The following is a 26,844-nucleotide window of genomic DNA, read 5'->3' on the forward strand; positions in this document are numbered from 1 at the left end:
AACTGGTTAACTAATGTCCTTTAGGGAAGGAAATCTACTGTCCTTACCTCATCTGGCCCTACATGTGACTCCAGACCCACAGCAATGTGGTTGACTCTTAAGTGCCCTCTGAACAAGGGCAATAAATGCTGGCCTAGCCAGCGACGCCCACATCCCATGAATGAATAAAAAAAAATAATGAGCTTTACAGAATGGCTGAAGGCTGTGATTACAGTGACCTGAAATCTGAGCTGATCAGGAAGAGAATAGCTGTAGGAGTGGTGGATGACATTCTCTCAGGCATGCTTCAAGCAAAGGAAGATCTAACCCTTAAGAAGGCCATCCAGATTGTCAGGCATTTTGAAATCCATTTGCAGGACTGATCCATATTAAGGGAAGAAAGTAAACTGTGGTACAAAGTAAACCTCACTGTCCAGCTAGTGAAATAGCCTAGACACAGGGGCACTCCAGCCAAGGGAAGCAACACTCTAACTGACCAGTAGAGCGACAATGCCAGCGCAAAGCACCCCCACAGGCATGATCAATGTCCAGCAATTTCAGCCCAATATTTTCAATGCAACCAAATAAGACACTTTGGGAAGCTGTGTGAAGCCATAACATCAAAACGCATGGATGATCCCAAGAGGATTCAAGAGGTTAAGACAGCACAGCAAGAGGGAACACAACCATGCTTCTTGGGTGAGGTCAAAGGGCCTGGATTTTCATTCTGGAATGTGGACATCTCAGTTAATGGCTATCTCAGTTAACGGCTATGGAGCCAGTGTTACAGTCCCATCTGCAAAAGTGGCTGAGGGACCTCTGGCTACAAGCAACAGACACACCATTCCATGGCCTGGAGGAATCCGACTTCTGGTCAGCATGATTCTGGAACTATTAAGGAATGGCGGCAAACAAATCCTTTGGCTGCTGTATGTCATCCGTAGCAAGTCTTTTTCTCTCTTCAGCAGAGATGCCTTGTAGCCTTGCATCTCCCCCAAGTGGCAGACATCAAGACAACCACGGTCGTAAGTTATACAGAACTGCAAGTCCCCGACAGCTCCAGCAAGAAAGGTTCTCACAACTGGGACTTCAGCTCTGTATTTGCTTCTCTCTTTGCAGAGAAGGTTTGTCCATTTTTGTTACAGGTTCTGGAAGCCCCTCATTGGTCAGACCAGCCAACCATTCAGATGGTTACCGTGACACCCTGACTAGATGGCAGTCAAGAGAGGAACCAGCAATGAGAAGAGCCTCAACCTCCAACTCCAATGCCAGTTGGAGAGATAAACCCCGAGATCACAGAGCAGGCGCTACAATCTCCAGCCAGCATGACAGTGCCACAAACTATGCTGGAACTGAGTAGCAGCCATCGACTGATGACAGCACACACCACATGGCCAAATGTAAAGGTGAGCTTACTACCAACTCTCACCCTCACAGCAGAGCCATCTTCCATCCCAGTGTCCGTCACAGTGAGCTACACAAAGGAAGAAGAGAAAAAAAACACTACAGAGATGAGCCCAGTTTTGTCCACCCCCTAAAGAGAGAGATAAACCAACCACCATCTATCACTACAAGTAGGGAATTGACAAAGAGCAATTCAATGTCAAAGAATGGAAAAAGAGGATGAACAGATACCCAGATGCCAAAACAACCTCCAATTCAACAAAGTTTACCTGCAGCGACAGAGCCTACCACTCCTCTGATAGTAGTGAGAACAAGATACAAATTAGGAGCAGAAGGCCACTCAGCCCCTTGAGCGTGGAAAGGTTAGAAAGCTTCCAGACCACCTGAACCTATGAACTCAGAGAATTGAGTAAGGAGATGGAGTAGTGGTAATGATGTAAATACATGGGATAACTTGTAAATACATTGGGTAAAGACTTGGGGGGTGGTCTAGTATAAGGGTCTAGCACATAAAGGGTTGATGTGGGACTAAATACAGTATAGCCCATAGAGTGGTGTAAGAGAACACATGACCCCCACCAAGGGGTCAGTATAGCCTTGGGCATAGCTGTGTGTAGAAGCAAACATGGAGACAGCTCCTAGCTTGGACCTTTACTGTACTAATGAATATAGTTTCTAGTAGCTAATAAATACTTACTGTTGAACTACCTAAGAAAGCAAATACCTTAATAAGACCTACCAAACTGCCCCCAACACCATACAGAGAACTTTAAATCTGAGGTGTTGCTGGATCAAGAATCGATGAGCATAGTGGTAATGCGTGAACGGTGTCAGGTGTGAATCACAGAGCAAAAGGGGCCCTTCGGCCCATCGAGTCAGCACCGACACATGAGAAACACCTGACCTACCTACCTAATCCCATTTACCAGCACTTGGTCCATAGCCTTAAAGGATGTGAGGCAACCTGCCTCCACCACCCTCCCAGGCAGTGCATTCCAGACTGTCACCACCCTCTGGGTAAAAACGTTTTTCCTCACATCCCCCCTAAACCTCCTGCCCCTCACTTTGAACTTATGCCCCCTTTTGACTGACCCTTCAACTAAGGGGAACAGCTGCTCCCTATCCACCCTGTCCTTGCCCCTCATAATCTTGTACACCTCGATCAGGTCACCCCTCAGTCTTCTCTGCTCCAACGAAAACAACCCAAGTCTATCCAACCTCTCTTCATAACTTAAATGTTTCATCCCAGGCAACATCCTGGTGAATCTCCTCTGCACCCCCTCCAGTGCAATCACATCCTTCCTATAATGTGGCGACCAGGACTGCACACAGTACTCCAACTGTGGCCTCACTAAGGTTCTATACAACTCCAACATGACCTCCCTACTTTTGTAATCTGTGCCTCGATTGATAAAGGCAAGTGTCCCATATGCCTTTTTCACCACCCACCAACATGCCCTTCTGCCTTCAGAGATCTATGGACACACACGCCAAGGCCCCTTTGTATAAGTATATAGGCAACAGAATTTTAATGAGCTCATCTTTACAGAGGGTGCATGATGGGAGGTAATGTGGGAAAATAAAGCTTATCAATATTTTTTAATGAAGGAAACACAAAATGATTGTTCTTTGCAGGAGAACTGGGCAGGACATGCAGCAGAAATTCTCTGTTGATGAGGAAGTTTAAACTCAAGGACTCCAAATCTCCTGTGTCTTCTTATTCAAATTGGCTGAGTTTTGCCCCCTTTTCAGTTAGACTGTGAGAAATCAGTTTTCCCTTTTACTGTTTATTGCCGTGGGAAACAAACCATTTCTGGCTCTATTTACTTATAAGCTAAATCACTGAAATAGTCCAAAGCTTGACCACACAGGAACCAGTCGTCTTTCCTTTCTGGCTGCAAGATGCAAAGGAGTAGACAACAGGCAAGTAAAATTGTGACACACTAATTTCTGTGGGGGCTATTCTGATTGTCTACTATGACTTCGGTACAAGGTCTGCAGAAGTCCCGGGAAACAGCTTAAAAATTGTGTTACTGGACGTATTGCACTGCGGTTGTGGTGGATGATCAGGACTTGCACCCTTTTCTAAAATTCTACAATTCACATGCAATACGTTTTTATCAGTGGCAAATTCTCAGGCAACGACCAAGTTTGCAGCTCTTTGTGGAAGAGTAAATTGATAATTTGCTCTCCACCTCCTGTAGGAATTATGGAGAGAAGACAAAACCGGACAAATGTTTGAAAAAGATACGGGGATGATAATGTGATTACGGGCAACCTGTACCACAGAGGCCCGAGGTCAACAATAAGCGCAGTGTGGCCCAATACAGCCTGCCAGCATCAACTGAGCCATTTTATAAATTGTGCTCGCCTCATTAGGGTTGTAAAAATATTTACATTGCGGAACCTCCCCAAAACACACCTTAGGTGCTTGAGCAGCATTTCAGCCACTGTGCGCTCAATCATAAGAACATTTGCAGGGTGGTGCCTAGTCTTCCCTAAAGGTCCACCCAATCTGACATCCTGAAATCACATTGGCCCCAAAAGGTCAAAGTGCATCACTGCCATTGTTGTCCTCCCACTTCCCATCATGATAAAAACTGATTCACGAACAGCTGGCTCCTGACACACAACCCTAAGTCCTATTCCATCACCCCTCTCCCCAGTGCATCATGTACAATTTAAATAGGATAAACTCAGCTCATTCAGTTTGAAGAGTGGTGCTGCTGCTGCTGCTGCTGCCCGGGGCCTGCTTTACTGGTCCCAGTGCGTGTTTCCACGATTAGATGAAGCAGCCAATTACATCACTTACCAGTTACTCTTCCAAGTGTGCCTAACATCTGTATCATGGATGACATGTCTGTCAGCCTGCTCATCCAGGAAGTCAAACATGTACTTAATGGCAAGTGGTAAGGCACTGCCACGGTGTACAGTGCTGAACAATGTCTCAAACAGGTCATCTACAAACTTCTGCAGTGTGCCCTGTAAAGAAAAGAGGAGTGAAGAAGTGTGCACTTAATTGTCAAGTATTTCGCTTAGAGCAATCTGATAGATTAATATATAACAACCAAAACTTAATTTATATAGCGCCATTAGTATAGTAAAACTTCCCAAGGTACTTCGCAGGAGAATCAACAAACAGAGTTTAACACTGAACCATGTAAGAATATGATGGGATAGGTGACAAAAAGCTTGGTCAAATGGTTGTTTTTAAAAGGAGAATCTTAAAGGAAAAGAGGGAGGTAGAGAGAGAATTTTAGGGAGGAAAATTGTGGTGGAATTTTACACTGGTGCGACTTTATGGTCCTGCCAAAGTCAATGGGATTTTGAACGGCTTGCGCATTTGACAGCCCCGCCCCTGACACAACAGGGCTGAAAAATTCTGCCCCAGGCAGCTGAAGAAACAGCCACCATAGCTAATGTTTTTCTATAATAAGACTTAGGAAAATGATGTTTATTGTATATTAGTTTACAAAGTGGCTAAAAGGACCTTAAAGCTGAACTGAAACTATACTCTTCCATCTTAAACTTGGTAGTTTTGAGTTTCTGGATTGAGAAACTTGCAGACACCATCATAGTAATAACCAGGCAGTATAGAAACTAAAATCTAACTGAACAGTAAATATTTGAAGATGCAGTGAGAATAATATAGATATGCAATTGACCATTTTAAATCTAAATCAAATCATTACTGTTTCTTAGTCTGTAAGATTAAGATGTGAAGAGCATTTAAATTTTAAATGCTAATGTCTTAATATGCTTATTTTGTCCCGGTTGAGTTTGGGGTATGTGCGTATCTGATGCATAATTTTGAACCTCTTCCCCAACCATCTCCCCAAGTGTGTCCATGAGAACTGTCATCAATCCATGCATCTCTAGTACCTTTGTTGCTAACAGCCTTGTCAGGTAGATTTCAGATACCATCTTACTGCCACGATCACCCTCCTTCTGGTCTCCATGATCATGGTTCTTTACCAGATGCCACACTTTAACACCACTCTCTAAATCTGGGGTAATCATTGGAGCCCGAGAGCGCAGGCTGTCAGGACTTCCAGTGTACCGTAAAGTGGAGTCTACAATGAAAGAAAGACAAAAATCATTCAATTTGAATCAAACTAACCATTGTAAAACTATAAACACATAGCGATAAACTTCAAAGCTGAAAGACCGGTTACATCCTACCACTTCATAACAGTGTGAATTTAGAAACCAATCAGAGCGATGTGGGAACATATTGTCCCCCACAAACTCAACTTGAGCTTACTAACTGCACAACACAAAGCTACACAGTTTTCTTATCCGAGCACAGAAGTCATAATTTACTCTCCAAATATCTGCTCCTGTGTTCTAAAGGTATTGAATGGTTAAAGTCTTTTTGATAGCTGTAGAGGTAACCATCACACAGGTTCATCCTTGCTTTCTGTACTGAACAGTACATGATTCTGTAGCTTGAAACACCAATCATTCTTTTTCTTGTTTGGAACTTAAAACTATGTTCCAGCCCTTGAAAAAAAGCCTGTTACTGTTTATATTTCCAGATAATCAAGATTTTATTATAATGGGGATACACGGGAAGAGCTGGAACAATTGATGACCTTATATCAATCATATTTACATATCTGAGGACGAGGGGCTTGCAAAGGGCTTAAATTCAGCAGGTGTCAAAGCATTTCAATTACAAATTCATGGTTATTCTCTTCAATTTGTTATCCAATTTCATGAGTGGGAAGTTATGTTGGTAACTGGTGGATTGCCCACAGAGCCACAATCTCAAGTGAAATCAATAAAAGCATTGTGCTGCCACAGGAAACAATAGATCCTGTTGCAATCAGTCACTGGGGAGAGCGGCTGTAATGGGAGTCAGTAGGGTTAGTCAGTCCTTTGGATTTAGTAACTAGAACCAATTATAGTTCATTCCAGCACCTCCATAATAAACAAATATAATTTGGCAGACTCAATTATGTTACAAGAAGCTTACAAACGTGCTAGGATCTTAACTTACCATAGCGACTAATGGATGTTCTACACATACTGGTTGTGGTTGGAACATTGTAAGAAGAAGTCTGTTTAGGAACCAGAGCAACAACGGAACGATCAGATACCTGCAGAGGGATTTAAATACTGTATTTACCAGCTGAAAATTAAACAGAATGGTCTCAGTGTCCACAAAATTTGCCCCCACAACAGTCAAATGCATGTTCTCCTTCCACCACCTGGGCATTGGAGTAGTGGAGCTTTTAATCCATAATTTACTCTGTCATGACATGTAGGACTAATTCTATATCATCGCTACAAAAACGCATTTCACTTTATTTTCTTAACTCTCAGCATATACACCCAAATGACCCAAATCAGACAACTGTGCATTAATTGACCTAACTGAATATGCTAAAAAGCATTCAAGTGACAGACAAAATCATAAAATGCACTCCAAGCAATATGAAAACAAATACAAGGGCCACCTATTTCTAAATGTCATGTCCATCTCATGTTCCCATCTCACGTTTACATACAAACATAGTACAATTTTTTTTTTTTTTGCTTTGCTTTCACTAAAGGTTTTCATTTGGACGCAAGAATAAACATAACTGAGCCAGCGGGTCTAGCTGGAAGTGCAGGTTGTAATACTGTCTTTCCATTTCTAGGATGTGGGGTAGTGGTAATACATTCAAAGTGATGGCTGATAATCTCAAATTGATGGTTGATAATCTCATTTGTTTGCCAACTGAGAGCCAAAAATGTGGGTAAACTCAAAATTGGATTTGGGCGAGTCACACACTATCCATAACCAAAAATGGCTGATGTAGAAAATGGTAAATATCCCACTACCACAGCAGAGAAAGGTCAAATGGGAGGCATTTTCAGCTTATTCTAAGTATTTAGCGTACATTTTTAAGTATTTATGGAGTTTTGTCATCGATATGACTTATGCTCTGTCCAATCTAGGAGTGCCAAATGTAAATAAAGATTGGGAAAATTGGAATAAAATTGAGAACAGAATTGAGTAACAGAACAATAGATGGGAAAACAGCAGACCGCTAGATGCCCATACATTGTTAAGTCCCACTTGTGAAGATTACAGGTGAAGTGTAAACTGACGTGGATCTTTTGATAAACATACAGCAGTAATGCTTTAATGAAAATGCATTTGGACAATCAGTTTTGTTTGGGCAAGCAAAGAAGCTGGAATGAGCTCTGCATAATTTTTGTCAGAACAATATCATGCAAACACTATATTTCAATATGATTAATTCTGTTAGATTTTGTTCTTGTGTGCAAGAAAAATGACTGCAAAACTGTTTTGCAAGATAAAGGTGGCCTTTTAAAAATAAATGTGATTTCAAGTTTACTGAGCTTTGTAATTAATAGGATGAAGGATATGTGGGGATTGGAGCTGGCTGGCAGTAGGGTGTCTGCAATGGAAGGAAATCCCATTGAAATATCCATCAGCTCATTAAAGGAACATTCTTTCCTGCTGTGCTAACTCACTAAAAAGTGGAAAATACTAGGCAATAATCAGCGAAACAAAATCTGAACCAATTTTATAAACGTCAAAAATTACATATTAAGGATAACACAAGTAAAGGAATTCATTCATCAATATTTGTCACTCTTGCATTACAGGCATTTCGCACTGACACAAACCAGAAGTGGCTGAAAGAGAATCTAGTAAAGATTCTGACTTTTGATATATACATAATACCAGAATCCTCATAGATCAAGCTAGAGTTTAATTTGTCCCAGTAAAAATTAAAACCATATCGCATGTTTGAATTAATAAAATAATAATAAGGACATTCCACATTTTACAAGACTTTAACAAATCTCTAGTTTAAATTGTTAATTTACTAACGGAAGGTGAGCATCACTGGCAAGGCTGGTACACACCGTCATAGGAGGAGATGGTGGGCTTTCTTTTACAGCAGTTTTAATGTAACCAAGTTACTTGCCAGGCCATTTCAGAGGCTCAGCACTGGGTTGGTGTCACATATATGTCAGACCAGGTAAGGACAGCAAGTTTCCTTCTCTAAGGGACATGAAGGAACCAATTGGGTCTCTTATGAAAATGTCCCTGTTTCATAGTCACTTCTACCAGTTTTTTATTCAACTGAACTGAAATTTTCAAACTGCCATGGTGAAGTTTGAACTCATGTTCTCTGGATTACTAGTTTAACACAGTAAAATGTTCCAATGTAGAAGCTGACAATCATGCTTTTGGATGACCTTTCTGAGGGGCCAAGAACAGAACCTTGGAGGACTCCAGGGGTCGCAGTGAAGGTGTGGGATGAGAAGCCATTGCAGGAGATTAATATAGCTTCTATTAATCCACAAGTTAGCATGAACAAATTAATATTCACAAGTCCATCCCTCTCAGTGTTGATTGCAGGCTGATGAGGTGAGACTGGGAGAAAAAGGATTGAAGGGGTGAAGAATGCAGTGACAGACAAAGGTCAAGGGAAGAGACCTATGTGCAGGAAGGTAGGTGGAAGATGCTAGTGTGATACTAGTATGGAAGCAGCAAGCAGTTCTGTGGACATTTAGTAGGGAACATGTCAGCAGGCATTACAAAGGCACGTTATATCTCACTTCTTCATTTTTTTGATATTTGGGTGATGGTTATGCTAGGGTGGAAAGTCTAATAGTGACAGAAAGGAAGCTGACCAAAAATTCTAAGTACCGACTGATCTGTAATTTGCAGAATGGAGCACAGTCATGACATCTAGTTACTAACCTTCTCTGTCCTTTTAAGGTCACTGTTGAGGTGCTCCCTAAAGAGGGATGGCCTAAAATAAATGGATCTTGAGATCAATTAGAGGCTAATTACTGTTGCTATTAGAAGGTTTTCTAGATTGGCAGCTGCCTGGCTTCACTCCCTCGGGAGGGGCCAGGTTATTGTTTTTCACAGCAGAAACAGTAATCCAATCAGAAAACTTGCACAAGAGCCTGCACTGTGCCAGTCAGACATTTTGTGCATCAGACTCCTGGCAAAAAAAATATGCATGCAGATAAGATAATGTTCAATTAGGTCTCACTTTATACAGCAACGCAATTTCACTGACCCTTGAGAGGGAAGTTGCACCACATGCTGCACTCACTTGAGGTGCTGCCCTCTTCCCACTTGCAGAGACAGAACACAAAAACTTTAAATTGCCAGAATAGAACGAGAGTTACGAGAAAACATTAGCAAATCTCTCTCTTCATTTGTTTAATAACATTTTTTTAAATGGCAAAGGAACAGCTGGCAGTGAAACAGCAGTGACAGCAGTGTTGACTGAAATCCAAGGATTGATTCAACATGTATTAAATGGATTTGATTTGCGGACTGCAGTATTAATGCAAGTTAGCAGCATGTTAAGGAGTGTGTGTAGCCCCACATGTTTACTTTGTAGAAGTATACTTCATGTTTATTTATTTGAAAAGTTGTGGGAACATAAAATTAAATCAATAATTTTAAGGTCAAATTGTGTCTTTTGCAATGCACACTGTAGGAGCTGATATGCGCTAAGTATTTAACACAGGATGGGAGAAAAGAAACAGGTAAAACAACTGAATGAAAAGCAAAAATGAACTAACCCTGTCATGAGTTAACAGAATTCAGTTGGGGCCAAGGGAGCACTTGGAGCACCTGAGCTGGGCTTAGGATCTCTGTCTAGTGATTTAAAAAATCAGCTAGGGTTGATCCCAATGGGAAAACATAGGTGCGAATATTAAGCAAAGACAGAATTGAATTGGCTGCGATACCACGTGCAGGTAACATGTAAACATTTGCTGTAGAGATTCTAGATATTTTGTGTCAGGTGCCATAAGGATACCTGTTGAACTATATCCCTTTATGAGTCAGCTACTTTCAAGATGCATCAGCCTTGAGGGCGGGGGATAGGGGGGTGTTCGGGGGCAGTCAGGAGACTCAGGGGATGGGGGGGTGGGCAGGTGGGAGAGGGGCCCAGGAAATTTGGGCTCACATTGTACTTCCCTGTGCCGTTGTGGCTTGATACGACTATCAACCGAACACTTCCCCATAGGCAAGGAGGGAATACTAAAAAATGAAAATTGTCCTTGGGTCTGTTTGGTGTGAAGTAGCTGGCTTCAGAGCTCCACGAATGGGTGCAAGGCCACACCTTATTTTCTCAATATTTAATACAATTTGTAACAATTTTCCATATATATGATAATGGATATGTGGTCAGCATTTAACAGACAATGGGAGAAACAGCCATACCCCTTTGTGGTCAATTATGACACATAGATCATGTTTTATTTTCTAAATATTTAATGCAATTTGTAACAATTTTCCAGTTATAATATGATAATAAATATGGATTATTTCAGAAGTTAAAAACTTTTCCCAGTTTTCAAAAAATCAAGGAAACACAAACTGGATTAAAAAATGAGGGTAAATGGAATTGCAGTGCACTTTCCATTATTGAAGCATCAAACCAATAAAAAGCCACTTCAACATAACTAAACTTCCAGCTATTGGTGAGCTGCTCAAACAAATCTTAGACACCTCAGTGATTTGCACCATTAATATGTAATTTACTTTAAATGTATACTTTTCTGCCATACAGCCTTATAATTTTATATTTATCTCTGTCACTTGATTGAAAAAAGTATTTCCCTCACCAATTTTATTTTTTTAGCAGAATAAACTATTAGCTTTGATATAATAAATGTAAAATGTTCCATGTGAAATATTCTGATTGACTATTATAATGAATAATGTGTACAAAGAAGCCAGCACATCTATTATTTCTTTATTAATCCTGTTCTCTGAGGAAATAGAAAATGCTAATCCCATTCTATTCACTGACATGATTTGGGGCTGCTGCTGTCAAAGGCAAAGGGTTTAATTTTCTGTCAGTCCCCGTCAGCTTTTCGCTAATTTGAATTTGCTTCAAATCTCCTCTTCATTATCTGCCACCATTCAAAGCACATAATGACTGACAACTCATCAGCTCCTTGTTTGATGTTAACCTTTTCAGTACCAATTCTCTTTTGCATTACACCACATGTGCCTATTACTCTGTCTGTCTCCCTCACATATACTTACAATGTTACAGTGGGGATTCAACAACTATTACATATAGATGCACACAAAGCCTGTGTGTGAAATAGTGAACATTGGATAATGATTTTCAACTCTTCATTGCATTACACAAAACTGCATTTCAGACTCCACATGCGTAACAATTTGACAATTGTCTGTTCTACAATATTGACACACTAGATTCTTTAGTTAACCCACATTCCTTAAGGTTTCATAATAATTTGGTAAAATATAGTTCCTGAAACTAAGTAATTGCTCTATGACTGGCTCAGTGGACAAGTTCACCGTACTGAACTGGAAAGCATCTCATATTGGGCCCTACCATTCAAACTCAGGAGTTGTTCCCTACTCTCCCCCCAAGCCCAAGTATTTCTCGGCTATAAACTCTCTTATGCATCTACTGCACGTATGCTTAGCCAGGTTGACTACCATGTGTTAATGCAGAACTGCAAAATCATTTATCTTCTTTCCATCAAGCCAATGAGCTGTGCACAGTAGCAAGCAGCTCTTCTACAAAGCAGCATTGAAAACTGGGCTGCTGCAAAGCTAGTAGCGACTCTCTGGTAGGTGATGAAGGGGGCAGTTGGGAAAGTAGGGTGCAGGAGAGGCAATCAGGTCAACGAAGAAAAGCAGAGGTGACTGAGGGAGAGGAAAACATAGCTTGGGGATGGTAACATTGGGCGGAATATGGCAGCGGTGATCGAGGGCGTTGGGCTTGTAGTAGCAGTGATGGTTTGGGTTATGGTGGCCAGCAGCTGCCTTGATTCTTTGAATGCAGAGTATGGAGTACTCCTCAGGTAAGATGTGAGCACATTTGAGTCCGTCTAACGCTGTCTCTGGATGAATTGCTCCAGCCACTCTCTACGGATGTTTCAACATTTCAGTAATTGCCTCATCACAAACAGGAAGAAACTGTAATGATTAATTTTGGAGGCAAAGGTTTAAAAGCTACATTAAAAGTCGATTGTGCAAAATCTATTACGTTTGCTTTAAATTTTGGTAGGGATGAGGAGAGATTTGAGTTCAAAACTTTCTGCTTGCGTTTCCTCTGATGCAGTGTAGCTCAGTGGTATGATTGCTGTGTCTGCATTACCTGATAGTGCACCAACGTGTTCAAGCGCTTCCAGTCATTTTCAATCTTTGTGGTGATGTCTTCATCTTGTAGAACCACCCGAGCCATTCGTCCCTGACGCCACTCTGCACAGATATACTGCAGATTAGATCCCTCCCACCAACATCTCTACTACAAAAATACCAGTGGGTTCTTTTTCCAAATTCTGATTTAAATAAAATGCAATTCAAAAAGTGACTTTTCTCACTTTAAATGGCGACAGTGGAATTCATGAAACAACAGATAATAAAGACTCAATTTATAAATCCTATTGCCAGCACCCACGTACTGTTGCACAAAAGCCCATAAACTGCAGGAATAGTGGTGTTTTTTTGTTTGATAATAAAAATCATTGAAACAAAATTCTGATTCATCAACTCAGTAATCAACTCAGACAAGCAAGCAAGATGAGGATAGAAGAACATTTAGGGGCCAGTGATCATAATGTAATTAAATGTAAACACTGAATGAAGAAAGAAATACATTAAGCCCAAAATAAAGCTGTTGAACTGGAAAAGAGCAAATTTTGAAAAAGATACTTATCTTAAATTAACTGCAAGGAAAAGTGGATGGATCAAAAGCAGACCAGAAATGGAATATATTCAAGTGCAAGATAGATAGAGTGAAAAGTTGCATTAGTGATTTGAATGTTCTCAGGACACTATCTCACACTTTGCAACCAATTACTTTCAAAGTGTAGCCATTGCCGTTACACTAACATAGCAGTTTGTACACAACATGGCCCCACAACAATAATGAGAAGAACGGTCAGTTACATCCATTTTGATAGAGTCGGTTGAGGAAGGAAGAATGCCCCTGCTCCTCTTTTGAAAAAGTGCTACGAGATCTTTTATGTCTAGCTGAAGAGGCAGACAAGGCCACAGTTGAATGTTGCAACTGAAAGACAGCAAGCCCAATGGTGCAGCTCTCTCTCAAAACTCAAGTGTCAGTGTGAATTACGTGCCCAGGTCCTGGAGTCGGGCTTGAAGCCAGAACCGTTTGGCGAGGGTGCTACCACAGAGCCTAGCAGACACTTGATAAGATTAGAGTGAAAACATTCTGTAAAGGAGTTAAGGGGCTGCATTAATCCAATGTCGTTTGGGTCAGGAAGGAGATTGCTGGACTAAGGAGATTGGGCCAACCAAAAAGAAAACACGCCAAGGAGGAGGCATAGAAATAAAACAGGAGCAATAGCAAAAATAGGGAAGAAAAGCAAAAAGGAAATTGTGGGGCTTAGGAAGAGTATGAAAAAGAGTGACAATCAAAGAAATGATAATCGTTAGGGACAAAGACACCACACTGGCAGTAGAAAATAAAAATATTGCAGAGATCCTGAACAAATATTTCATCTCTAAACTAAGGGCAAAGGAAGGAAGGAATACCGGAGTGCGAAAAGAGGATCTGGAAGAATAAATAACAGATACATTTATAAATAAAAGAAATGTTACTGGAAGGGCTAATAGGACTTAAAGCTAATAATTCAACAAGCCTGGATAACCTTTCCGCAAGTGATGAGTGCGGTTCTTTGGAAAATAGGAGAGCACAAACCCTAATCTTTTTGCAAACAAGCATTATGCAACACAGGAAAAGGATAAGCCACATAACTGGATCTAAGTAGGACAACCACTAAGGACTATAATTACATAGAACATACAACACAGAAACAGACTATTTAGGCTAATTGGTGTTCATATAGTTATGAAATATTAAAGTTCTTCATTATGATAAAAAACCTACATATTTTCAAAAATCTTTTTTTTTTAAAAGTTTGTTTATTTTTACTTTATCTTGAACCAACCATGATCATCTATTTTGCTGCTTGATTCAATGCTTTCAGCTTCCTGACCTGCTGTCCGTGAGAACACTTCACTGTGATTGGCTGCTTAGCCTGCTGGCTGACATTACTGCTGTAGGCTGCCTGGAGATCCCTTAACTTGTCAGATTTAAACGACCATTGGGAAAGGGGAAACCCACATCACAGAGGTGGCTAAATCTTTGTGGGCAGCAGCGAGCAGTGTTGTTTCATTGCAGACTGCAAAACCTACCCCAATGCACACTGACATTGAGAGAGTAAATAGTGAGTATTATTTGCATTGTTTTGTGAATTGGTAACAAGGGGCATGGATTCAGATATGTACTAGAAGTGTAGAAAGGGGAGGTATGAACAAATTTTTCCAAGCAAAGGGTTATTGGAATACAGAGTACATTACAAATAGCTATTAAAAGTGATTTTGGGCTAGATAAATAATGAAAATATTTAAAAATGTCAAAGGAAGAACAGGAACTAGCGCTAGTCTGGATCTAGCACTGGCACAGGTTTGATGGGTATAATAGCCTTGTACAGAGCTTAAAGTGATAAGATTCGATGTATTACATACCCAGGTCCATATCAACTGCGCGTGGGCGCTGGGAGTAGGGTACGTTTTTATAGCTGGAGTCCAGGATTTTCTCTTTAACTTGGGTGATTGTATCACAATTCAGCACCTTCACTGGAATCTCAGGACTGTTCTCATTCTCTGGATTCACACAGTTCAGAATCTGTATATATGTAAAAAAAAACACAACTATGTTTAAGATAAAAATGAGCTTGGTATATCCAACCCAAAAGACTAAACAGGTGCATGGATCCAAGGACAGAGTCTACACTGTCCAGGCCCCTCTCAATTTTGAGCAGTTCTATCAAATTTCCTCTCAACCTTCTCTTCTCTGAGGACACCTTCAGCTTCTCCAACCTTTCCAGGTAAATGAAGTCACTCACCCCTGGAGACATTCTTGTAAATCTTTTCTGCACCCTCTCTGAAGCCTTCACATCCTTCCTAAAGTGTGGTTCACAGAATTGGACACAATACTCCAGCTAAGGCTGAACCAGTGTTTTATTAAGGTTCATCATAACCTCCTTGCTTTTGTACTCCATACCTCAATCTATAAAGTCCAAGATCTTGAATGCCCTTTTTGACCAATTTGTCTGCCCTGTGACCTTCAATAATTTGTGCACCTTTGTCCCCAGGTTGCTCTGTTCCTGCACCCTCTTTAGAACTGTTCCTATACTCTCTCCTCATTCTTCCTAGCAAAATGCATCACTTCACACTTTGTTGCATTAAATTTCATCTGCCACTTGTCTGCCCATTCCACCAGCCTGTTTATGTCCTCTTGAAGACTATCACCATCCTCCTCACAGTTCACAAGTCTTCTAAGTTTGTAAAACTTTGAAATTGTGCCCACACACCCAAGTGAAACCCCACTGTGGTCCTTCCTCCACTGGGCTGGGCTGGGCTGGGCTGGGAAGTCAGTTAGCTCAGTTGGCTGTGATGAGAGCGACATCAACAGCATGGGTTCAATTCCCATACTAGCTGAGGTCGTCCATGAAGGCCCTGCCTTCTCAACCTCACTCCTCGCCTGAGGTGTGGTGACCCTCTGGTTAAACTCACCACCCTCATCTCTCTCTGATGAGAGAGCAGCCTATGATTCTCTGGGACTATGCCGACTTTCATTTTTCATTTCCTTCCTCCAGTATGAAAAACCATCATTCAACACAACACTCTGTTTCCTGCCCTTCAGCCAACTTTATATCCATTTGCTGCCCCTGTCCATTTTAGTCCATGGGCTTCAACTTTGTCAGAAAGCCTATTGTGTGGCACTTTATCAAACACCCCTCAGAAGTCCATGTATACCACATCAACAATATTACCCTTATCACCCCTCTCTGTTACCTCATCCAAAACCTCTAAGTTAAACCAATTTACCAATAATAAATCCATGCTGGCTTTCATTAATTAATCCACACTTGTGCAAGCAAATAGCTGTTAATTTTGTCCGAGGTTATTGCTTCTAAAAGCTTTCCCATCACTGAGGTTAAATTGATGGCCTACAATTTCTGGGTTTATCCGTATACTCTTTTTTTATGCAAGTGTGTAATTTTTGCAATTCTCCTGTCCTCTGGCACCATTCTCCTGTCCGAGGAGGATTGAAAAATGTGGCCAGTACAGCCACAATTTCCACCCTTATTTCCTTCAGCATCTGAAGATGCATCCCATCTGGTCCTGGCGACTTAACAAGTTTAAGTATAACCAGTCTTATTAGCTCCTCCTCTGTACCAATTTTCAGCCCATCCAGTGTCTCAACTATCTCTATGGCTTTGGATGCCTCTTCTTCCTTGGTAAAGACAGATGCAAAATACTCATTTTGTACCTCAAGCATGCAATCTGCCTCCATGTGTAGATCTGCTTTATTGTCCTTGATCAGCTCCAGCCCTCTTCTTTCAAGCCTTTTTTCTATGCCAGCCAGGCACTTAACTGGGCAGCTGTGGGCCTTCCCCAGGATCAAAGATACCTGGGGGAGGTGGAGGCCCCACCTGCTGAGAGCTGCCAGACAATCAGAGGCTTAGGATCACTCAGGCACAGATGAGCGATGGCAAAAGGAGGATCGCAGGGGTTGGCAACAGCAGGGGCTGCTCTCAGCAGCCATACACATCCCACCCCCACCCAACCAATGCTGGGTTCCTCAATCAGGCACTGAGTGCCTTTGAACAAGGAATCCTCCCCCCCACTCCCCAACCCACCATCCCCCAATCCTGGGAACCTGCAAGCAATGCCGACAGGGTTTACTTTTCAGGCTCCATAAGCGGTGAGTCCCCAGCCACTGCTGGGTGAATACCAACTGCGGCAGGATGAGGCCCTTAAGTGGGCACTAACTGCCCACTTAAGGGCCTCAATTAGCGGTGAGGCAGGATGGCCCAGATGACCTTCCTGCCACAGACTTATTCCGGGCAGTGGCGGGATCCTCACTGCCACCTCCCTGCCTGATTAAATGCCACTAGCTTCCAAACTCACCATGGCGAAGGGATTGAATTCCATCCCAGGTCTGTTCTTGCCACTACATTATATTCCCACCTCACTATCTGTGTCTACAGCTCACCAAACCTACTTACCCAGCTTTGTGCATTTAGATACTTGCACTATTAATCTAATTCAGATCATACCACATTCCCTTTCAGTCTGATCCCATGTAATGACTTATTATTTCTTACTTCAGGCTAGCTCTCTTGCCCAATCCTTTGTGCACCAGTTCTCCTTCCTAATGTTACATCCTGGTTTCCATGCTTCCTGCCAAGTTAGGTTAAACCCTCCCTAACAGCACTAGCAAACATCTATGATAACCACTAAACATGCCAGAGAAAGTGAGAGCTTGTCCACTCTGATGGGAGTGAACTTTGAGGCTTATCACACCGTTAAATTACTTGCAACCTCTCTTGCACTAAAAATTAACTTTTACAAGCAGAGTCTCATTTTTTTCAGATTTTAAATATGGCTCAAGTTTTAACACTTTCTGTTTCATCCATCTCTCTCTCTTCCTGATCTTAATTTCTTTCTCTATTTTTATTTCACTTTTTGTACATTATTTGGCACTAAATTACCTATTCTAGCACCTCCCGGTTCAGACTCTGTGTGCCTCAGTAAAAATTCTCCAATGCGACTCGTTAAGTACATACACTTTTGCAATCCCCGTTTGCATAGATCCCAGGTCCAATGTACAGGGCACTGCGCTGAAATGGATTGCCAACCATCGCAAGTTCCAGTGTTAAAGCCCACATAAAGTCTGTGAGCAAGTGCCAGTAAAATGAATAGTAGGCGGCGTTTGTTAAGTGTTGACAGCAAAATTGGGGCCTTGATTTCCGCCAAATGTGATTCATAAAAATGTCTTTATATTTGAGTGTAAGTGAACATTTTACTTCAAACACCAGTTTCCTAGTACACACATGCAATTTTGGTGCTCAACTGGAAATTGACAGCTGAACTCACTAGAGTCTTGTATTCAGTTTGTTGTCGGATCAATTTATCCTCACTCAAGGAGTAGCGTGCTTCGCCTGTGATTGCATCAATTGGTCCCTTCTCCATCTGTTGTTTAATGGCGCAATACAACATGAAGAGAGGCTCTCCTGCACACTCCTGAAAAATTGAACAGAGCAATTTACTTTGGATTAGTCTTGTACCGCAAAGATTTAGCTCTTTAAATGTTCTATTACAAATCAACAGGTGATTTGAAATGGCAGAAATGGCAATAGTCTTCTTTGTCTCTGGGACATGCAAAGAATTTAATGGCACTTGATGGCATAGCAGATGGATAACTTTGACACAAGAGTGTTGCCTGCTATTGAAATGTCACAGGCTTGGGAGTGACAAACTGATCTGTTCTCGACTGACAAAGTAAGTCCCCAGCACTATCAGAACATGATAGAGGAGGCTTTCACTGTGTGGTAAGGAACTACTTGACATCTGCCATCTTGAACTTCATTGTGTGTTTCCTTTCAGTTAGGATGGAATCAATGTCAAAGATGCCTAATGGAGGCAACAGCCCACAGAGCAAGGAAAATTGATGAAAAACGTGAGAAAAAACTAGATAATAAACACACGAGGGGAATTATGACCTGTGCAAAAAGATGAAAAGGTGATCAGTCAATAGAACTCTAACATGAATCTCACCTGCGGATTTGCTACTGTTTCTTTCTGATATTTATCATTTTAAATAACTTTGAATTGATGCATTCATGTGGATCACTATTATAAAGTATTTCTTTTTAAACAAAGCATTAACTGCACAAATTTACAACATTAAAAAAATCTTGGAGCTCAAAGGAAAATTCATTCTGCATAGCCTCAATTTCATTAGTGACTCTTGATAACAGCAATGATTTTAAAGCATTCTCCATGGGAAGTACATTTTTGTTAGGTTTTCAAATGAAAAATTTAGTTAAATATATCTTAGTGATATTTTAACAAGAATTGTGTGACAATGGTGCTTTAAACATTGACAAGTTTCCTTAGGGATCATCAGGACTTACCTTCAGAAATTTATGGAGGAGGAATGCAAACCAATTTGTCAACATTTTCTCAGCCACAGATTCAGTCCTGAGAACAGAAAGACAAGTGGAATGTCCAGAGGTTTTACAACATGATTGCATTTACTGACTTCAGGTTAAGTTAATAAATTCTAATAAAGCCCCATTGATCAATTCTAATAAACACTATTAAATGCAACATCTTAAACTCTTTATTTGACAAAACTGATAAAATATCACAAATTACAGGGGAAAAAAAATGAGCAAAAAAATTTGATGAATATTCTCATGAGGAAATCTCCTTAAGTTCATCAGTCTGATTCTTACTATGCTGTCTGCACCAAAGATACGTGCTGTTCATTGTTACGAACATACAAACAAGGAGGAGTAGGCCATTCGGCCCCTCGAGCCTGCTCCACCACTTAATAAGACCATAGCTGATCTGATAGTAACCTGAAATCTGAATCCTGCCTACCCCCAATAACCTATCACCCCCTTGCTTACCAAGAATCTTCCACCTCTGCCTTAAAAATAGTCAAAGATTCTGCTTCCCCTGCCTTTTCAGGAAGAGAGTTCCAAAGGCTCAAGGCCCTCAGAGAAAAAAATTTTGCCTCACCTCAGTTTTAAATGGGCGACCCTTTATTTTTAAACAGTGACCCCTAGGCCTAGATTCTCCCACATGAGGAAACATCCTCTCCACATCCACCCAGTCAAGACCCCTCAGGATCTTGTATGATTCAATCAAATCGCCTTTTACTCTTCTAAACTTACTTGCCACTTACTCTTCTAAACTCCAGGTATTAGTTTGGTAAACCTTCTTAGAACTGCTTCCAATGCATTTACACCCTTCCTTAAATAAAGTGACCAATACTGTACACAGTACTCCAGAAGTGGCTTCACTAGTGCTCTGTGTGATTGAAGCACAACCTCCCTTTTAAAAACTCATTTTTTAAACATTAGCCTTGTCTCTTTTGTAGACAGCAAAAAAAAAACATGGTCTGACCATAGGAAATGACTATAAATAAATACAAAACCATAAAAGAATAAAGAACCCAGAGAAATACAACCACTGAAAAACAGGAAACAAATATAAAACGCAGAAAACCAGAATTGGCTGTGATTTGTGTGTTGATATTCATATGGATATTCTGTGCTGTGCACAACTTCAAACTAGATACTTCAGTTTGATGGAAATATCTTCTTTGATCCACTTCTAGCAGACAGAAATGTCCAAAATATGACTGAAATCAAAATGTGAAACTGTTGTAAAATCAGTGGTTGTGAAGTGGCAATAGGGGAGGAGTGAGTTACATGGCTGGGGTAGTGAGGGTGCACATTACAGTCCATGTAATTTTAGTCTGATCTAAGTTGAGTAGCTTTCAAACCATCATATCAACAGGTGTTAGATTTGGAAAGGGAACCAATTTAGCGCCAGTTACTACAAAAAGGACAGAGACAAATGCTGTCATCACACTACATAATAATATCCATTCTTCTGCTGAAAGACTAGTGTGTTGGAAACAAAGAAAAACTCAATGCTTCCATGTTCCAATGTTGGAAAACTACAGGATTGGCCTCTCCCCCTCCTGAAAGCCATCAATTTCTTTAACAGCAGCAGTTGCACTTCACTGATTCTCTCATGTAGCCATTCTTCATGTGTATGAACCATGACAGTTGAGTTCATGGCAGGCTGTTCAGGCACAGGAGCCATCACAGCTGAGCCTAATATTCTCCTAATCTAATGACCATATGCACACATCTCACAGAATCCCTGAATTGTGACCAACAATGTGCAACTTGGTTCATTTCCCCTCAGAGGTCAACCATACTGCCAACAGAGACCAGCTAAATTAACGCAGATTGGGGATTGAACCTGGGGCATTCATGGTCTGTGTGGTCATTGTCTACTCGCTATCATTGTATTATGAACAGTGGACTCTATAACGTGGTTATGTTTTAAACTGGCTCCTTTCATTCAAGGTAAAATGGAGAGGCTTGGAGAGGGGAATGTAGCCTTCCAGGAGATCGGCCTGGAGAAAAGCCCATGTGACTCATTCTAAATCTGCCTGGAGACAAACCCGTGTGACTTGCTTGTTATGAAGACAGAAACTCAAATTGAAACTTAGAAAAAGTCAGGTGCAAGTTTTAACCCCTTGACATAGAGGAGAAGGCAGCTGGCCTACCTGCTGCCCAGACTCTCAGGGAGGAATCATCCCAGATTTGCAGCAAGCGCAGGAGTGGGGAGGAAAAAGGGCATTTAACCCGCCAGGTGCAATGGTGGTATCGCCCCATTCCCGACGCATCCCGCCTCATTAATAACGCACTCCTGGGAACCACGCCGGGTCGCTGATGGGACAGTCTCTGATTCGCCTGCCCTGCCGTCACCTCAGGCCTTCAGTAATCCAGGCGCCATATTTAAAGGGAGCCCCAGCACAGAGCTAACTCTATCTAAGGCATCAGAAGCTGCTGAAAAGTCATGGCTGCCAAAGGGAGGAAAGATGCTGCCCCCAAATTTAGCTACGCCTCCCTTGGGCGCCTACTGGATGCAGTGGAGGCCCACCGTATAAGTTCTCTAAGCCCGCCTCTGGGCGGAGACCTGCAAGCAAGAGGACAAATTCAGCATGGGAGGTGGCACATCTGGAACATAGCCGAGGGGGTCCGCGAGCCAGCTCCTCAACTCAAGCCTCAAAAACATCTCAGAAGGAGAATATGCGACACCCTAATTAAAGTCCCATCAACACTCATTCACTCACAGCGCTCACCCACACCTTCCACCAGCGCAGAGGCACACACCTCAGTGGGATTTAGTTCCAGAGCAGCCTCAGGGTCACAATCTGGTGAGCACATCGCACTGTCCGATCCACAGCAGGCTGCGGCAGGGACTTCCCAGGTTTTCAGCACTCGGAGGACAGCTGGAGACCAGAAATCTTCTGAGTCCGAGTCAGATGATGAGCCTCTGGACTTGGTCATGTCACAGTTGCTGGAGCTGCAAAGGCAAGCTCGGGAACATCAGGAAGGGATATCCGCTGCACTCCTCAGATTGCAAGGCAGGATGGAGGAGTCCATCCATCTTCAGTTTGAGGTGGTAGCACCGACATGTCAACACACCGAGGTCAACACTGGTAGGATGGCGGCTGCCATGGAGACCTTGGTCCAGGACAATCGGTCCTGTACTGCTATGTAGGCTCAACTCCAGCGCTGATGCCATAGTTGGCCTCCAACAGTGTCAATGCGAGAGGGGTGCGGGGCAGTCGATCTCACCCCAGCTTCCCCTTCACCTCAAGGAGTCAGCCAGGTGCCCCCGGGCATCCAGAGGGAGGAGAATCAGCAGGTGCAAACCACGGGACCATCCGCCCAGGTGACTCCAGGAGTGTCCGGCACATCTGAATCCCCTCTTCCTGTGACCCCAGCAGCTCCAGCTCCACAGGCCGAGGAGGGTGCCACTGCCACACAGGTCCCCAAAGGTAGGCAGGGGCCCTCCAGTGGACCCCTGCCAAGGTCATCACAGACAGGGTGTAGCAGTCAGCAGGCTGCCTCCACCTCCGCTGTGGATGTCCAGAGAGCACCAAGACATAGGGGCAGGGTTACAAAGGTTAAGAGCCTTGGCTTGAGTGTTAATCACTTGGACAGAATGTTGACTATTGTAAATAAACTCCCAAGAATGTCTCCCTGTCTATGGCTCCTTGTTATGATGAGCAGTGTTCGTGTCTGTCTGGAGTGAAAGCTTGGTTCCTGCACAAGATAAAGGCAGATGTCTCAGTCCAGGGCCTCCTCCCTGTGCTTTATGCTACCTTCCCAGCACATTGATGGTGCACCTTCACAGTCACTGGTCACATCAGTCATTCCTGAACCTCGATGAGGCTTATCATTGTCCCCAGAATGTCCTGGGCCGGCGGCACAGAGTTCCGTCATTCTCTCTGTGCTCTCAGCACCTTTGAGCACCCCCCCCCCACCCCCATCTCATCAGCATTTGTGTCCAGTGACAGGATCAGGAGTTAAACTTTCCCCACTGCGTCTCCATATGATATGACCCTGTTCACAGAGTGCAAGTGAGGTGCCATCAGTCAGACAGGAGTCAGACATTCACATAAGCAATGTGAGGATCTATGGAGTGTCACCCAGCATGTCATCATTATCCTTCACGAATCTAGCAGCAACGAGGGCCTCCCAAGTGTGTCTGCCTTGTCTGGACAACGTGATGGCCGCACCACCATCATCCTCGCCTTCGAGGACATCATCACCCTCATCATCTTCCTCCTCATTGGAGGAGATGTGCAGCTCCTTCATCTCCTTCTCAGGCAGTTCCTCCCCCTGTTGCAGTGCCAGGTTGTGTAGGGTTCAGCAGGCAATGACGGTGCGTGACACCCTCTGTGGACTCCGTAACAGGGCTCCACCAGACTGGTCCAGGCACCAGAACGTCATTTTCAACATCTCAATGGTTTGCTCCACCAAAGTGAGAGTTGCAGCATGAGCCTCATTGTACCGTCTCTCTGAGGCTACTGCACGGGCGTCAACATCCACGTCCTCTGCGGGTAGCTCTTGTCCCCAAGGAGCCAACCCTGCAGCCTCTGTGGACTCTGGATGGCGTCAGGGATCCCAGACCGACTGAGAATGTAGGAGTTGTGGACACTCCCTGGGAATTGTGCGCAGACCAGCTGTACATTCAGTGAGCGGAAGCCCTTGCGGTTCACATGCTGCACTGCTGTTTACGATGGAGATCTAAGCACCAATTGAGTGCAGTCGATGGCGCCCTGCGACAACCAGAGATCTGGGCAAATCCCAGCACTCTTGCTTCCTGGCTTGCCCGATCCCGGTTGAAATGCACGGTTGAGATCCCGGTTGAAATCCCGGTTGAGTGCCTTCGCAAATAAGGCATCTGTGACCTTCCTGGATGCACTTGTGTGTGAAGGCTTGCGAGATCCCACAGAGGTCACCTGTGGAGACCTGGAAGTTGTTACTGGCGTAAATATTGGAGCGCCGTGGTCACTTTCACAGCCACTGGCAGTGGATGCCCTCTATGTCCATGTGGCGCCGAGTCCTGCAGCAGATGGCAGATGTGACCAAACAGTTTCCTGGACATTTGCAGTCTTCGGCAACACTGGTTCCCTGTCATCTACATGAATGACAAGTGGCGTCTATAGACCTTGAGTCTAGCTAGGCGCCAACCAGCGACGGCTCACTGTGGCTCTTCAGTGGCATGTGCAGGATCCCCAGCTGCCCCTTCTTCTTGCCAGTGCTGGTCTTCCCTCTGCCCAGCCAGGCATCTCTGTCACTCTCTTCTCCTTTGTCTCCGCTCCCTGCAAGCCATGAGGTATACGGCTAAGTTACCAAGCTCCATGCTCGTGATGTACTCTTCCTGCAAGACGAAAGAGAGACACGCATGGGTTAGCATTGGTCTCCTAGGAACCTCTCATGGTTATGTGCTCGGCTCTGGCTCCATCTCAAGGCCCCTTAACCCATCCCAGAGAGTGCTGGCCACCACATGGATGGCCAGAGATTCATGCGCTGCATGGTTCACCAAAATCCATGCATCTCCGCCCCACTCTACCTTTCTGATTGGTGGTAGCTTCACCCACTGGACTGCATGCTGTGTTCTCAGCTCAGGCACAGGCACTCTCCTAACCCACACTGCAAGGCTGCACTGTTAGCTTGAACCATGGGGGAGACAGGCCCAAAGCTGAATGAAGACATTGCAAGGGGCTGCGAGTGCCTCCAATTCACCCTGGTGGGGCAGGGAGAATAGATCCTGCAAAAGATGGGAGGAGCTTGGAACTTTAAACACAAGACTACATTTTCACTGCGAGCACAGTATGATGTATAAACATGGTGCGAGGTTTTTAGTTGTGTTAAGAAGTTCATAGGGAATACCTTTTCTGTAGTTTAGTGTATTAGTTGCCTACTAACTATTGTTTAGTCTATGTTGATTTTAGTGTATTAATTACCATAAAGTCTTAAAAGTGAATTCTTGTTGTGCGATCCTTTGAGTTGGTCATTAGGAAATCCATATCTCTTTTTACAAGTTATCGGCCTCTCCAGAGAGCGTAACAATTGTGGGACCCAAAGTGAACTCAATCACTTTTTTCTACCTATAGATTTGCGACAAACATCCTAATGTATTTAGGTTACTATAATATGTTGTAACCCATCCCACACCAGTGGCGGCATCTGCATTACATTTTAATGCCATAAAATGCATAGGCCATTTCAATGCACAACCAACATGGTGAGCTTTGGTGTCAGGCCTAGCTGAGTTGGTAAGCACTCTGGTTTCTGAATCAGAAGGAGTTGAATTCCCACTCTCGGGGCAGAATGTTCCTGTTGGCGTGCAGGGGGTGGGACCCGCACGCCGATGCATAAAATGACGTTGGGTGGAACTTATGGCCTATTAAGACCAGTAAGAAACCAAGTCAGCTTATTAATGGACCTGCCCGTCCAACCTTAAGGTTGGCAGGCAGGCCGGGAGCCCAGCTGGGCTTGTGGGTTTTTTAATTTTAATGAAAGGTTGCAATAAAAGTTATGGACATGTCCCAACTCATGTGACAGTGTCACATGAGGAGACATGGCAGTGAAATTTTTAAAACTCCTTTATTAAAGGTTTCAAAACGGAGCCGATCTCGCTGAGACAGCACTTAGCCTCAGGGAGATTTGTGTGCTCTTCTGCGTGCATGCGCGAAAGAGCGCACTCCCGACTGAGGGAATCCCCCCGCCCCCCCCACCCCGCCTGCACAGGGAGCGCATAGCGCTTCCTGGCAGGCGTCACACTGGGCGGGCCTTAATTGGCCCGTCCATGTAAAATGGCGGCAGGGCCCTGACCGGGGCCGTCGATCGCACCCACTCTTCCCCACCTCCCCCCAATGGGGGGAAATTTTTCCCTAGAGACCAAAGAACAAAAATCTAGGCTAATAATCCAGTCCAGTACTGAGGGAGTGCTACAGTGTTGGAGGTGCTATCCTTTGGGCATTAAACTTAGGCCTCATCTGCTCTTACAGGTTGACAAAATAGCCCACAGGACGAGCAGGGGAGTTATTCCCAGTGTCCCAGCCAATATTTATCCTTCAATCATATCTTTAAAACAATCAATATAATCTTGTCATTATTACATTGCTATTTTTAGAAGCTTGCTGTGCACAAATTGCTGCCACGTTTCCTACTTTACTACAGTTATTACATTTCAAAAGGACTTCATGTGCTGTAAAATGCTTTGGGGTATCCTTAGGTTGTGAAAGGCACAACATAAATGCAAGTTTTTTATAGTTGAAATCCCATGGTTATTACCTGTTGAACCTGGTTTGGATACAGTTTTAATTACTTCTTATAGGGTCGACTACATGCATTAGCAAGGGTAAGTAATGAGTCTCGAAAGCGCTTGATTCCATAGATATTGAAGGGGGCGACAAATGAGGCAACAAGTAAGAGGAAAGCTATTAATTGAAACAAATCCATGTTCCAGACAGTATCACAAGTAAC

The 26,844-nt window shown here is 43.1% G+C and overlaps 1 protein-coding gene across 2 annotated transcripts in view; it reads right to left on the bottom strand.

The window, feature by feature from the left end:
• The window catches only part of LOC144683516 (plexin-A2-like), a 393,900-nt gene that overhangs the window by 23,705 nt on the left and 343,351 nt on the right, over positions 1-26,844 (bottom strand). For both annotated transcript variants that reach the window (XM_078546585.1, XM_078546586.1), the window contains exons 23-29: positions 19,381-19,447; positions 18,341-18,487; positions 14,921-15,080; positions 12,525-12,628; positions 6,386-6,485; positions 5,266-5,456; positions 4,196-4,365 (exon numbers count right to left, since the gene is read on the bottom strand). In XM_078546585.1, the coding sequence (XP_078402711.1) occupies positions 4,196-4,365; positions 5,266-5,456; positions 6,386-6,485; positions 12,525-12,628; positions 14,921-15,080; positions 18,341-18,487; positions 19,381-19,447 (939 nt within the window). The remainder of the gene's footprint in view (positions 1-4,195; positions 4,366-5,265; positions 5,457-6,385; positions 6,486-12,524; positions 12,629-14,920; positions 15,081-18,340; positions 18,488-19,380; positions 19,448-26,844) is intronic.

This window comes from Cetorhinus maximus, chromosome 8 (genome assembly GCF_964194155.1).
Source record: "Cetorhinus maximus chromosome 8, sCetMax3.hap1.1, whole genome shotgun sequence".
NCBI lineage: Eukaryota > Metazoa > Chordata > Chondrichthyes > Lamniformes > Cetorhinidae > Cetorhinus > Cetorhinus maximus.